Below are 15653 nucleotides of genomic sequence, written 5' to 3' on the forward strand. Positions count from 1 at the left end.
TATGGGCCAAAAAAAAAAATTCACAAAAAATTAACGAAAAGTCAGATCAAAGCCAAATCAGGTTTGCACATGACTTAAGGGGTCCTCTAACGAATCCAAGCATTTAGAACCGTTTTTGACCCTTCTAAGACACTTTTTAAATTGAAAAAAAAAAGCATTGTTAAGTGAAGCAGGGGACCTAAAATCGCATTCGTTATGCGAAGCATGGTCCCAAACTTCGCTAAGCGAAAATCGCCCATAGGAAACATAGTTATGCGATGCATATTATTTTCTAAAAAAACACATCGTTATGCGAATTCATCGCTAAACAAGGCAATCGTTAAGCGAGGCACCACTGTACAGTAAATCAAAAGAAAACAAAAATACTTGTTAAAAATATGAGAGCTCAAGAACCACAGAAATTAATAGAAAGGACTAACTTTCCAGAAGAGAAGAGAGTCAGATACTTAGGAATCCAAATCACAAAGAAAACAAGTACTGTACACTATTCAAAGACAATTATATGGAATTGATTAAAGAAATACAGAATAGCTTGGAGATGGGATAAATTGCAGCTGTCGTTGATGGGAAGAATAGCAAACATCAAAATGAATATTCTACCTAAAATTTGATTTTTATTTCAGACAATTCCTGTGATATTAAAAGTCATTTTTCCAAGAACTTAAGAAGATAATTATGAGATTCGTCTGGCAAGCTAAAAAACCAAGAATTAAAATCAGAGCAACGCAAAATGGTTTTGTTCTCCCAGATTGGGCAATTATAGATCCTGTATATTAGTCTGGATAAAGGAATGGATTACCTTAGATAATAAAAGACTACTCAAGTTGAAAGGACATGATCTACAGTTAAGTTGGCATGCTTTTTTATGGTACAAAAAATATAAAGAACAGAAAAGTTTCAATATGCATGTGACAATTAGGAACTTGGAAAAAGATCATATAGCAGATATACCAAAAAATACTAGGCTGGCTATCACCTATAGAGGCCTTTACACAACATAACCTTATGACATAAGCAAAATTCTTAAGATATCAAGATTTATTTTAAAAAAGTTAGAAGGATAAAGTAGAGCAGTGGTGGTCTAGAGCAGTGGTCCCCAACCTTTTCTGAACCGTGGACCGGTTGGAGCGCAGGGTCCATGGGGGGCACCCCCACACTTGTGGGTGGGCGGGGTGTGTGCTTGCTCATGTGATGCAATCATGCATGTGCGGGTGGCACTTGTGGGTGGGGCACACTCATGGGTGGGTGGGGGTGCGCTTGCATGCATGTGTGGATGGGTGGGCCACCTGTGCGTTCATTGTAACATCTTCAACCTATCCACCATTCAGAATTCTAACATGTTCAGGATTTACTGTTCTGAGAACTGGGATGCCTCAGTGAATTGGAACACCTGGCCACTGCACCTCTCAGGAGAGGGGCCACTTGAGATCATCTGGAAAATGTGTAACTGATGGGTTATGTGTCTGCCACCTATGTAACCCTGAACAAGCTGCAAAGTCACAGCACCAACAGAAGGAGGGACTGGCACACCACTTCTGAATATGTTTTTTAACTAGAAAAAACTAAGAGGTGTCATAATTTGGAATCAATTTGACAGCACATAATTATTAGCTAACTGGCAAGCTTTCGGCTATTTGCCCAATCATTTAAAATGGAAGATAATACACCCAACTTAATACTACCTGTTCAAGGATATGCTTATCAATCTAGCACATATATAAATATGTCTTTCATTTTTAAAAAAACAACCCATGAATTTGATTTTAAAGGAATTGGAAGAATTGCTCATTCCTACAGAAAGTCTCCAAAGAAAACAGAAAATATCTGAGATTCTTGTGAGTATGGAAAGTCAGGTATGTAAGATTACAGGCAAAATAAAACAAACCCTCTCTTGTGGATGTTTGTTCACTGTTTAATAATAATAATAATAATAATAATAATAATAATAATAATAATAATAATAATAATAATAATAATAATAATAATATATTATTATTATTATTATTATTATTATTATGTAATATTATGTAATATTATATAACTTTTATTTTTATTTTTATTTTTATTTTTATTTTTATTTTTATTATTATTATTATTATTATTATTATTATTATTATTATTATTATTATTATTATTATTATTATTATTATTATTTCCAATTCCCTTCTATTTGGGGCTCCCTGGGACAATACAGTTTCCTCAACACTATACAGGTTTACCCTTCTCCCAGGAGACACACTGGGAATTTCAACTTCCAACCTCTGGGTTTGCAGCCATAATACTCAAATGTGTAATATTAAACAGTAAATGGTGCAAAGCAATTATGATAGATGTTTATTACTGAATTAATAGTTTTAAACACAAACTTGAAATTTTTAAAAGCATTAAATTCCCAAATAGATTAAAAACATAACTTCTTTCAAAAACAAGGAAAAAATCACAGATACAAGCAATGTGAAGTGCATGTTACCTTGAGTTTCATGCATTTTTTTAAAAAAAAACATTGTTTTCAAATAATATCTGAAAAATTAATGAGAAACATTAAATAGTATCAATATTTACCATTAAAGACCTCATTGAATTCGCCTGGGGGGGCATGGATGATGAATTTTGCTGCTATGCGTACCTGAAATGGAAACAGGTAGTACATCTTTCATTACTTTTAAAAATCTGTAAATGGGGAAATCCTCTTCCACATCAAAATAAAGGTCCACATGAAAACAGCCGACTTCGGGGTATTTTAGTGTCTTAATTTTAGTATAAAACACAAAGAGTTTTGGCAAAGAAATGTTTGGCTAAGCTAACTTAAAAGAAGCTGTTTGAAATGAAAATAGCCAGAACAAGTACAAACAGAATTCAAACACAGATTGTTATGTGAAATGAAGAAAATACAGTAGTTTTATTTGACAGTACCAAACTACTGTAGATGTGATACACCAGTCCAGATTTCCTCCAAACACAACAGGCAGTTTCTGCCTATGTAGCCAGGGAGGAGAGTTCAATTTTCTCCTCTACTTCTGCTGTGTGATCCTCATCATTATCATCCCAAAGTGCTGCTACTTTTAATTATTTTATTGATCTAATCATATGCCATGATTTGCAAGAAATCAATACTGCAATAAAAAGATTAGTATTTCAAATCTGCACAATAAATGCAGTAACATATTTTACCCTTAGATTCCATCTTCCAGTGGTAACAAGATGCACAGAAAGGGGGAGATATATGCACAAGACACTATTTGACATTATATAAACCAAAGCTATCAATTTTTAAAAGCAATTTAGCTAATACACCATAAAGGAAAGTATGATTAGCAGCACATGCCTCAAAAAGATTGGAAGAACACCTAGTCTGTCCATTCAAGCCTGTAGGTGTGGTGTTTCATCCAAGATAGGAAAACTTTCTGTTAAAGCTTTTTCACTGAAGGACCATGGTGTTTAACACAGGTGTTCCTGTTTCTGATAACACAGGTAGCTTGCATGTCAGCTATAGACATGACAGACACTTTTACTCTTCTACCACCTCCATATGAAGATCAAGCAGGTTTCTTTGGGGACGGGAAGCTTCATTCCCTGCTAACTGAACAAGTTCATTCACAGACATTCACAAATGGAAAGATTTTAAAAATTCTCTAATCTTTTACAATCAACACGTTTTATATAATTACTTTAATCTATGTCACATAGGTCAAAATCTCAGCTATTTTATTCAGCCAAGGGTTCAATCATATGCCTAACATTTTATTTATTTATTTATTTATTTATTTATTTATTTATTTATTTATTTATTTATTTATTTATTTATTTATTTATTTATTTAATTTTTACCCCACCTATCTGGACTACTCGTCCACTCAAATCCCAAACATTGCAATTACATTTATATCTGAATAAATATATTGAAGAGTATCATCAATTTGGTGTAGTGGATATGACAGACTAGGACTCTGGAGAGCAGGATTCCACTTGGCCATGGAAACTAACTGGTGATACGAAACTGATAAAACCTTAAATATCTCACTTACCTTGAAAATCCTATTGTCACTGTAAGTTATTTTCAACTTGACAGCACAGAACACACAAATATGTTCAGATGCTTAAAGACATTTTACAGCTATCTTTTATATAATTCATTGAATTTGTGAAATAAATAATTGTTAAAAGAGCAGTGGCATTTCTAAGGAACAGAATACAAGTAAGTTCTATCATTTCTTCTGCAATGACAGCCAGATTCCACCAGAATTCTATATTATTACCCTACCTCCTCTTGAATATTAAGCACACAGAAGGTTGTTCTTTTAAAGTCTTATATGAAATGACATAAAATTGAGATGCTCCTGTCAAACACTTGTCTTCCTGTTTATAACCACAACGGAAATGGATCTGGTTAAAGGCAAACCCTCTTGACATATTTATGTCTATATAAGGCAATGACAATGAGCACACTAACACCATTAAAAGATCTCCAAGTCAACTACAGTGTAAGGTTTGAGTTAACAAAAAAGCATAGCTGGAGAAAGTTAATGTCCGACTACCCTAAGTCAACAACAAACTATTTTTGGGAAACATAAATGAAGCTACATAATTCCAATTAATAATATAATTGAAAATAGTAAAAGATACTGTCGAAACTGAAACAACTTACCTAACAAATTAAAAACTCTAGACATGATGCCAAGAGAAAGATTGCTTGAACAAATGAATTTATGGAGAAAAGCATGGGAGGAGGCAGCATCCCATTCCTGCCTCCTGCTCCTTAGCATTAAACTCAGGGTGGATATCCTCACAAGCACTGCTATTTGATCCTTTTCAGAATCCATTTTCAGTTTGCTGTCTGGAATGAACTATTTGATTACAAGACAGGTAAAATTTCAAGTCTTCTATGTGTCAGTAACTTGCCTAAAGCTAATATTTGAATGCTTTGAATGCAGTGAACTTTATTAGAGAAGAGGAAAAAAAAGGATTAGGAAAAGGAGCTAAGAGAGACAAATTGTCCTGTACCATATTGCTAATGTGGGTGTTTGCAATGTAATGCTGTCAGATTTAATTTGAGGAGGTGCCTATGCTTTTACAATGGAGAATTCCAATAGTGGTGACTTCTGCTGGTAGAGGAAGCGCTATACAGTACTTGCTGAAATTCTGAAGCAATATTAACAATTCATGCAACTTACCTAACCTGTACTGAATCTGATGCTTAAACTAGGAAGCTGTAGGGATTAGGCAATCTACCCATGGTAAAGAAACTCATGGTAAAGGAGATTTTATGAGCTGAATGATGTTAAAGGACCTTGTTAGAAAAGCCTTTAAGAACCATTATATTGAAGAATAGCTTGTTTAGTTCAGGAAGGATGTATTTTACAAAGGTTTCTAATGAAGACTATTGTCACCCCTTCTTCCTACTGTGAATAATTTCTTGGGTTTTGTCTTTTCATACAGTTTATGAAACGCCTTAGACCATTTAAAGTTATACTTCATGATACAGCCACAATATCTGTTTTTAAAACACTGCCAAAGTAAGCCATGGTCAAAGACATCAAGATGTTTGTACGTTGAAAATTTAGTGTAGTTGGCAACATATGGTGCATGTTTCATTTTGATACCAAACTTTCAAGCACTGCTAATAGTTACTTTTTGTTCATGGACTTTTACACATTTAACATCCCAGTTTGAGAATAGATAAATGTGGGATTGAAGAAAGATATATCCCTGTACTTCATATAAATTTTAATGTGTATTATATACTATAAAATCCAATCTGACTTCTTGTGATCCTGTTAGTGCTTTGGGGTACAGAACATCAAGTTATGTGAGATATTTAAGGGTTGGTTTCACAATACCCCCCAAGTGAGTTTCCTTCCATGGCCAAACAACATCATCACTCTAAATCTCACATCAGGAGGAAAATGTTTACAATCCACACTCTTGGATAATTCTTTACATTAAACAAAGTTGTTTTACAATTCTATTTTATTTTATTGCTATGTAGCCTATCCTTTCCTCCAGAGCTCAGGCTGGCATACTTATATCACCATACTGCAAAGCAATTACAGAGGCAAAGAAAAGCAAAGTTTTTATCACACGTCACTTTAATTCCAATATACTGTCACCCCGGCCACTCACAAATGAGGTATTTAACTTCCAAAGGTTTTGAAAAGATTAGTTTTGCTAGGTTAGCAAAGTTTTCCATCAATCAACAACCTCTTTCAAGGGACCACTGGAGACATAACTTCAGAGATCAAGGCATCTCATAGCTAATTTAGTATCACCTAGACCAGGGGTCTCAAACTCAATTTACCGGGGGCCGCTGGAGGCAGAGTCTGGGTGAAGCTGGTCTGCATCAGATTTTCTGCCAAGCAGAGCAAGAGCCCAAGGAAGGCGCCCAGGAGTTTTCTTAGCCCAGCTGGGGCTCCGAGGAGGAGGAGGAGGGGCGCGCTAGCCCTCGTCACCAGCCATGACCCCCTCCAGCTCCTTCTTGCCAAAGAATTCACTTTGCCAAAGGAGAAAAGCCCCCACCGGTACCCGCAAAATTAAACAGAATGGGGCGGGGGCCCCCACAGGTGTGCATGCGTGCATGTGCGCGCACACACACACGGAAGTCCGGCAACCTTCCCCTGAAGGCCCCCCTCAAAAAAGGCACACTCAGCAGGAGCAGCTACCCCCACCGCAACAGAGGAGCAAACTTTGCGAGGCGAGCCCAGGCAGCCTCCAGAGCCAAGGCGGCTGAAGCACGATGAAGAGGAGGAGGAGGAGGAAGCACCACTGGGCGCTGAGGCTGCAGCTGGCCAGGCTAGTGCTGGGGGTGCTGAGAGAGAAAGAGACCGTTTTCCCGGAAGAGGCAGCGGTGGTGGCAGCTGCTGTTGGTGGCTTGAAGGCCGTCTTTGAGGATGGGCTGGGAGCGAGCTCCACTCCCAGGCATCACTCGGCGGCGGCTCGGGAGCTCGGAGAAAAGGGCCGGTAGCACACCTCGCTCACTGGCTCTCCCCTGAGACAGCACCTCTTGCACCCTCCATCCGGAACTGCAGCCTGCCAGCTGGCAGACAGGCGGGCTGGCTGTCAGGCTGCAGTTCCGGATGGAGGGTGCAAGATGTGCTGTCTTGGGAGAGAGCCAGTGAGCGAGGTGAGGGGTTTTTTTACTCTTGACAGCAGAGGACAGTGGGTGCTTCAGGGGTGGGCAGGCACGGTGGGGGCCACAAGCTATCATCCAGCAGGCCGCAAATGGCCTGCGGGCCGCGTGTTTGAGACCCTTGACCTAGACACTTTTACTAGACATGCTGATATTAGGAAACAACCTATAAGATTCCTTACTCATATTAAGAAATTTCTCCATTCTTTAGCTGAAATAAAGGAGCAGTATCAAAATTTTATTCTTTATTAACTGAGGCAGATATGGGCTCTTCACCACCACTGTGTGAGGTGTGAAAACATGACTGGGATATTAAGATTATTTAAGGTAAGTGGTTGGAAATGTTAAAAATTCTGTATAAAGAATCTCAGTTACTGCTATGAGAAGTGCATTGAAAATACTTCAAAATTACATTTGATCCCACTTCAGCTTGCACATATTAATCCTATAAAGTCCCTTCTGCACTGGAGAGGCTGTTAAGTGAAAGAGATATTTTCAACACCTCTGTGGCTTTGTAAAAAGGTAGAATAGTTTTGGAAATGAGTGTTTAAGAAGAGAATTACAAATTGGCTGATTATTAAATCCCTGAAGCTAACACTCTTTATGCTATTTCTAGGAAATAATGAATTTATCACATATACACCTTTGAACAGGCCATCTTTTGGTAGTTACAAGACAAACTATAGCTTAAAGTTAGAGCATGGTACTCTAGAGCAGCCATTCTCAACCTATTTTTGGTCACAAAGATAAACACAATTTGAAAGAAATGCATGCCGAATCAGGATTGCATAGGTTGCATAATGGTTTTATCTGAACAACTATTTCCAGTCTGTGGCCTCCTTCAAATATGCCAGGGCCCACAGTGCCATATAGCCCCCATTGAGATGGCTGCTCTAGTATGCTAAATAGTACTGCAGGAAAAAATCAACCACCAAATTGCATATAACTAAAGGAGAGGGGGAGGAATAAAATACTTGAAATCATCTGTGACAGACCAGCACTCTTTTATTATTTGCAAAACTGGAAGAGGTAATAAAAGACTCCATGAACCAAGATGCTTTGGTCTTTATAACACACTTGGAAATACTACTATCATTTTCTCACAATAAGCTTCACTTTACGTACTTCATTTAAGAATTTGCAATATAGGAGGGGAGAAGAGTCTCTATTTAAAATTAATTAATTAATTTTAAATAGCATAAAATAAATTTAAAAATGCAAAAAGTACTAAAAGTTTAATTCTAGTTTACACAGCTTTTACAAACCCTGGTTTGCTAGTTCATTTGGAATCAGAACTATACTCTAGGTCAGTGGTCAGGGAACGGGGTAAATTACCACAAATGGGGTAAAAATGAAAATCCTAGGGGTAATGAGGACACCACCCTAAGTCCCTTCCCTCCTCCTCCTCCTCCTCTTCTGCCCAGAGGTGGATCCCTGGCTGTCTGATCTCCCCCTTCCTGCCCCCTTCTCTGGCCCAGCTGCAACCGAGCCATGGCGGATGGCGACCAGCAATGGGACCCGATTGGCAGCATACGGCAGCCAAGGCGGTGGTGGCGGGGCCAGCCATGCTGGAGTCTCTCCTTCCAGTGCCTGGAAAGGTGGAGGCGGGCATGGCCGCAACAGTGGCCTGAGCCAGGCTCAGCCTTCCGGTGCCAGGATCCTGCCCCATGTCCCATCCCCATCCAAGCCCATCGGGTGGAAGTGGCGCTCACCTGGCCGCGTGGCTTCCTTTGGCATCGCCTCCATGCTGGCTGGCCGGGCCTGGCGGAGCCTCCGGCCCTCCATGCGGCAGCTGTTGCCGCGCTTTGACGGTGAGCCTGCAGGAGCCCTGACTCCAAGGTTCAATGCAACCGCCTCCGTGAGCAACCGCTGGTGCCGGAGCATGAGGTGGCGTCAGGCACCCCCGGTGGGTGAGCCACCTGCTGCTCTCTGACGGCCACCCAGGAGCCGCCTCCGTGGGGCCAAGGACTGAGTGTGACCCCACCAGGTGGAGGAGGCGGAGGCGGCCTGGGAGTGGGTGGCGAGGCTTCGGCAACGGTACTCGACTGACCACGTGTGCCCGAGATCCTTCCTTTCAAATCAAGGGGGTAATGTCAAATCAAGGGGGTATATAAATTTTTAAGGGGGTAAAAGGTAAAAAAGTTCCTTGACCCCTGCTCTAGATAAAGGAACTAGCGAAACATATAGGACTAAGCTCAGACCCTGACGATGTACTTTGTGATATCGTTTTAAACCAGTCTAAGATTTTCTAATTCAATAGTGATTTTTATATAACATGGCTAGAATCCTTATAGCATAAGTTATAATGTGGAACTCTGGTGATGTTATTAGTCCTGGCAGCAATGATTTTCCAGCTTTCTATTACTCACAAATGCTTTCTAGGACAAAGGGAGCCTTTATGGAAAATGGGAAGATTTTTACTCCCCTAAAGTGGCCGTGCAATTGTCATAATTAGGTCATAAATTATGTCTACAGGATTGGGGCTAATATTTGATTCACTTACAGAACTCTTGTTGACCAAAATCTTATTGGATATTTACATATAAAGCACAGGAACTGCTGCAGCTAACTGTGGCTACCTAAGAAGCACATTTGACACCTCATTAATTCGCCATGGTAATTTCTGTTATTCCTCTTGTGTGCGTGCAAAAATCCAAAACAATTTTAACCACTGCATTTTTAGCCTTATCCATATTTACCATCTTGCAAGCTATCTTAGGTCCCTGCACTGACAGAAAGACAGGCTATAATCAAAAGAAACAACTGTGGAAATGCACAGGAGCCTCAACTCAACCGAAATGTGAGGAGTATTAGCTTGACATGGACAATTTACAACTGTGTGGAGATTCTTTCATGGGGCTGAGAACACTGACTCTTATAGAGTTCATGTCCGTCCCTCCATTGGATAGCAGCCTCCCACTGACTTAATGCTGATTACATACCGGTCAGGGCCATAGCAGCATGCATACCAGGAAGAGAGGTGGAGCTAACACCGGACATGCCCACTGCCACATCACATATTAAGTACCCTAAGACAGAGGTCCCCAACCTTTTTCGGTCTGCAGACCAGCTGGGGAAGGCGGGGCACCCACTGCGCTCATGTGCATGCGTGAACAAGCGTGCACTCTTGCACGGGTGTGGGGCTGCTTGTGCACATGCCAAAACGGCAGCGCAGCGCTCGCACAGGCATGCTAGAGCACGCGCACAGCCGCAAACGGGCTGTGCGGGGGTGAGCGCATGCACAGCAGGCGGGAGGTCTGTCTCGGAGGCCCGGACCGGCTCAGGCCACAGGCCGCGGACCGGAGGTTGGGGACCTCTGCCCCAAAATACTGAATGTCTGAAGAGAGTTCATAACCAAAATGTCATTTATTAAGCCAAATGTGCATAAGAGGGAAGAGGAGAGAAAGAAATAATGTGCACTGGACTTATTCCTAATCCTCAAAACCACAGTCTGGAAGATCAAATATACTGTTATCTGAAGCAAGCCAATGACAACTGATACAAGAAAATTTACTGTGCATAGATGTACATATACAGAATACAGTTCCTGATTCAGAAGCAGGAATAAAGTTTTACAAATTAATTCAATCAGACCTTCCTTAAATCACTGTTTGATAAATTTGCACTTCCCCTTTTAAGAGTGCATAATTTTCAATCAAGGTAACACTTTGGACCTAAAACAGTTAACAGAAGGATGCTCATTAAAGACTTCCTCTCAAAAAGATGGCTGCTACTACAGCTGCCTGTGATGACCTCAAAATCCTGAGGTCTAGGGATTGGAAATAAGCTTTCCTAATCAATGCAGGATATCAGGCACTGGGGAAGCGCAACTTTCTTTTCTTTTAGCCCACTGTGACCAATACCAGCCTATACTATCCAAGAGACTCCTCCATTTCTCTCAGAGAGGTTATTTAATTTAGTGAGTTGGCTAAAGGAGGAGGGAATCTTTCCTGTAAACTTCCTTTCACTGAATTATCTTCAGATTTAAGATAGTGTTTTTAGTCAGAGAATGAGACTGAATTGCATTTTCCCCATAACTTCACTTTGAATTATCCATTCATTGTTAGCTAACTATCTCCATGCTCTTATAGACTTCCCACAAATACAGAAAACATTCACCAAGACTGTCTGTCTTGTTACTGTTCACAACTTCACTACAATACGGATGGGTTGGGGTTTTTTGAATGTTTTTTTAAAATATTTTTATATTTCTCATTGTCCTCCTTTCCAGAATTGCATTGATCCTTGTGTTGGGACTTTACCTTTTCCTACACAAGTGCAATAAATATACCCCTACAGTACGGATGAGTACGCTCCAATTTTCCACCACCAGTGGCCCAAAATGGCTTACATAAGATGCAAAAGTGGGGGAAGGAGAGCAATCAAAATTAGATGACTGCTTCCTGTCCTATTAACTGGGGGGGGGGGGGGGGCTTGAATGATCCAACCAGGTATTGCCACAATACAAACTGGTGGCTTTGAGATACTTTTTCCAAGGGATAAAATTTTCTGCAGGGAAGAATTGTTGTGAGTTCCAGACAGGCACCAGAAAACAGCCTCTAGACTTTTCTACAGAAATTCTAAAAATATTGAAGGCATTACCTACAGTGTAAGAGCAATTTTAAATATTTGTTTATATCAACAACTCTGTTGTGTTTTGTCCACACATTATAATCTAATTACACATTAGTCATATTCTTCTCACTATTTTCATGAGCCACAATCGCCACAAACCCATTGCCACTGTAAGAGATCTGACCTATGACAAAAGCAAATGCCCAACCTTTCATAACCACGTAGACCCCACAGAGATGAGAACTCTGCTGCTCTAAAGTAGCTTTTCTTCTCTGAAGTACTATCAGCTCTCGTTTGCCCACACAAACATGTCTTCTTAGCCATACAGTGGTGCCTCGTTTAGCGACGAAATCGCTTTGCAACTAATATTTTGCCATCACAAAAGCGATCGCTTTGCGATGTTCCCTATGGGGTATTTTCGCTTTGCGATGACCGATCATTGCAAAGCGACCATTTTCGCACAGCTGATCGGCGGTTTCAAAATGGCCACTGGAAAAAACATGGCCACCCGCTGTTTTCTGAGACGGATTCCTCGCTTAAGAGGTACCAGAAATGGACGCGCTATGGAGGATCTTCACTGAACAGTGAGTTTTAAGCCCATAGGAACGCATTAATCGCGTTTTAATGCATTTCTATGGGCTTTTTTATTTCGCATTGTGACGTTTTCGTTCTGCAGCGATTTTTGCAGAACGAATTAACGTCGCAATGCGAGGCACCACTGTACATATTAACAGTATAATAGTACTATCTACCCAGAAGTACATCCTACTAAGTTTAAGAATGTTCAGTATCAGGTAGGTGGGAAAAGAATTGCAGACTTAATGTCTTATTATTTATTAAATTATGAAACAGTTGCTCTTTACTTCACTCTGGTATGTTGATACTGATTAGGCACTACAGTATCACAGTTATATACTCACTATTAAATTTGTATATTTTTATGGCCAAGACTAAAGAAAGTTTTACTCCTAATGGAAACAGATTTACAAGTGTCTAGAAAACCTTTATTGTATAGCAGATAAAAAGAACATGCCACAACTATAAAATTAAACATTTAAAATAGAAAATAATTGCAAAAATCTTGCTGCTTAGAAAACTGCTGTAGAGTAGGCCCACTGAATCAATGGGGATTTGGTGAATCAGCTTCTTCATAAGTTTTACTGATTCAAATGAGCCTATTCTGTGAGTTACTATGATAAAGTCACAGTTAGTAGGCCCATTTGAATCAATGGAACTTACAAAGGAGGTGACTAACCAAATTACTATTGAATCAGTGTGCCTACTCTAGTGCAATTTAATGAGATTTTCTCAAGTTTGCAGAAGAAAAGGATCCACTTGATGACTCTTTGCCAAGTAAGGGAACACACTAGATTCCTTGACTAATAACTAAAACAGAAAGAAGAATCGAGAACTTTTCATCTGAACAGTATACATCAATTTATTCACAGAAATTAAGACTAAGTCATTTAAACTATTTTCATTTCTGATTAAAGTGCCATAGTTTTTTACAAACACCCCCCCACTATTCTAACAGTTAGCTTAGTCCTGAGAATGGCCATTACAATAAGAATGACAGGATGCTACATACAAATGATATAACCAGTATCACTGCATATTAGCTCTGAAACAACTGACATATGGAACTGCAGATAATTCAAATGAAAGAGAGGCCAAATTGAGAGGAACATTCAGGTTATGTGGTAGAAATTATTTCTCAGGCTGGCCCTTTCTTCTACAGAGGATAAAACAAATACAGGTATAGGCCTTGTCCTTCTTCTCATCTCATCCTATCAAACTTAAAAAATGAAATAAAAGGACTCATTTATTTATCAAAAATAATGGGCATATGCTTTAAATTCTACAGTGTTGTGAATTTCAGAAAGTACCTCTCATTCCAATCCTATCAAAGGTTGGATATGATCAAGCCAAGCATTGAAAAAAGATATTTCTAATACTGTATTAGACCTTGAAAGAAAAAGTATCTATCAAGAATAACTGTGATGATCTTAGTAACAATGGAATTATTTTTGCAAAAATTAGGCCTTCTATATACCCTAAAACATAAAGCAAGGAAAGTGACAATCACCTGTTGCAAACCCATGCACATACTACTAGTACACTTGCAAGGAAGAGGGACCTATGAGTATGCTTGGTGACAAGTACAGTATTGATTTGTTGCTCTGTAACACATTAAGTCAGATGGAGAATCATTTCTAGAAGATTAGGATGAAAGAGAAAACAGTTTAGGGTACCGCACTTGAAGGCTGCTATCATTCATATCTTTTTAATATATGCATTTTTGGGACAAAGATGGAAAACAAAATATCAGACGAAATCCTGGCAAGAACTTTTGGACTCTGAGACACTGATGTGTGCCCAGTGGACATCTGTGAGCCACAAAAGCTTGCAGGCTGTAGACTTCTTTAGCAGTTTATAATAGTATCACCTTCTGCATTTATACCAGACCTCTTCATCCAACCATACCATAACACCAAAACCAGATGACAATTCTGAAACTGAAGTATTAACAAAAGCAAAAGTAGAAGACCAATACAGAACAACTTTTTCCCTCAAACAAAGAAGATATTACACCCTTGACTCAACATCACATTCTGTACTAATTTATCAGAAAAATAAAACCATCATTGTCCAGGGCTTTTCGGCCTCGGAATATATTTTATTTGCCCACCCATAAGTCGAAGATGAAGAGAGTGAAAGACCCAATCTCTCTATTAAACGGATACGGAGATTAGAAAACTGCTGAATTACATTAAATGCACTTCGAAAACCCAATCTGCTCGGACATTCTTCTTATCGCTCCACCTCCACCTTCCCCTCATCCGAGAGATGAGGTGGCACGGCTGCCCTGCCCAAAACACACCCGGAAGACAGGGTCAGGCGGGGGTGGAGTAGAAAAAGGAAAAGGTTGCTGACAACGGAACAGACCCCCCCCCCCCAAAAAAAGAGAGTTGGGACTGTTCGTGGCTTTATGACAGAAAACAGAAGTGGAGGTGGTGGAGGAGGAGGAGGCGGCGCCGGAGTCGGGCTGGCTTGTCCACCAGACACCGGATCTGCCCCGCCTGCTTCGCTGCAGCCCCAGCCCGGCGCCTGATGCCTATTTTCAGCGTCCAGACCGTACAAGGAGCGTCGTGAGGGGAGCAAAAAGTGGGCCTTGGGCTGAGGGATGGCGAGCCGGCTCCCTCCTTTCCCTGCCTGGCCCCAACCAAAAAGGGAAGGCTGGCTCGACCATGGTTCCCCGCTTCTTCCTTTTCACCGAGGAAGGCGAGGGCGGAGAAGCAGGAAGCCTTCCTCAGGGCCAGCAGCCTCAGCCGCGGCAGCTTCTTTTATCCCTTCCCCTCACCCACGAGCCTTCTTCTCTCGACAGAGGGTCTCTCCTCCACCACCACTAACACCAGTACCACTCTCCACGGCCCCCTCACCTTCTCCTCCTCCGAGAGCTGCTCCTCTAGGTCCGCCATCTTCGTTTCCCCCTCCCCTCCGCTGCTTCACCACAAGAAAGAGGAGAAGGAACGACTGTGATAACGGCGGCAGGAGAAAGAGGAAGAAGTGCAAGCCCAGCAAAGGCCCAGCCACCCGCCCCGGCCCCTCACTCCGGCAGGAAGGGCGGGGCTCCTGCTCAGGGCGCGTGTCCGAGGCGGGTGGGCGGAGGGAGGGAAGGGTGCGCGCGCAGCTGCCACAGGAGGGCAGGAACTGCGGGTCGAGAAAGGAAGAGCGAGAGTTAGGAATGGAGGCGGGAAAGATTGTAGGCGCGAGCGCGTGCGCAGAGAGACCGCGAGGCGCCTCACTCAGAAATATGTACCGTTCTGTGAGGGTGGCGTGTACCCGTGTTTTGAGTTGTTTCTTCTTCTTTTTAAACCCGTCAGTTTCACTTTCGGCTTTTACATTTCTGACTTTTCTCTTCTCGGCTTCCCTTCTCTTACGCGGGCGGGGGAAA

General features: G+C 41.0%; 1 protein-coding gene across 1 annotated transcript in view; it reads right to left on the bottom strand.

Annotated features, from left to right (window-relative positions):
* CAPZA2 (capping actin protein of muscle Z-line subunit alpha 2) overlaps positions 1 to 15363 on the bottom strand; it is a 42797-nt gene extending 27434 nt beyond the window's left edge. Inside the window, exons 1-2 of the mRNA XM_020789690.3 lie at positions 15139 to 15363; positions 2563 to 2626 (exon numbers count right to left, since the gene is read on the bottom strand). Coding sequence (XP_020645349.1) covers positions 2563 to 2626; positions 15139 to 15177 — 103 coding nt within the window. The 5' untranslated portion in view covers positions 15178 to 15363. The remainder of the gene's footprint in view (positions 1 to 2562; positions 2627 to 15138) is intronic.
* Between the last annotated feature and the right edge of the window lie 290 nt (positions 15364 to 15653).

Source organism: Pogona vitticeps, chromosome 5, assembly GCF_051106095.1.
Source record: "Pogona vitticeps strain Pit_001003342236 chromosome 5, PviZW2.1, whole genome shotgun sequence".
NCBI classification, from domain to species: Eukaryota; Metazoa; Chordata; class Lepidosauria; order Squamata; family Agamidae; genus Pogona; species Pogona vitticeps.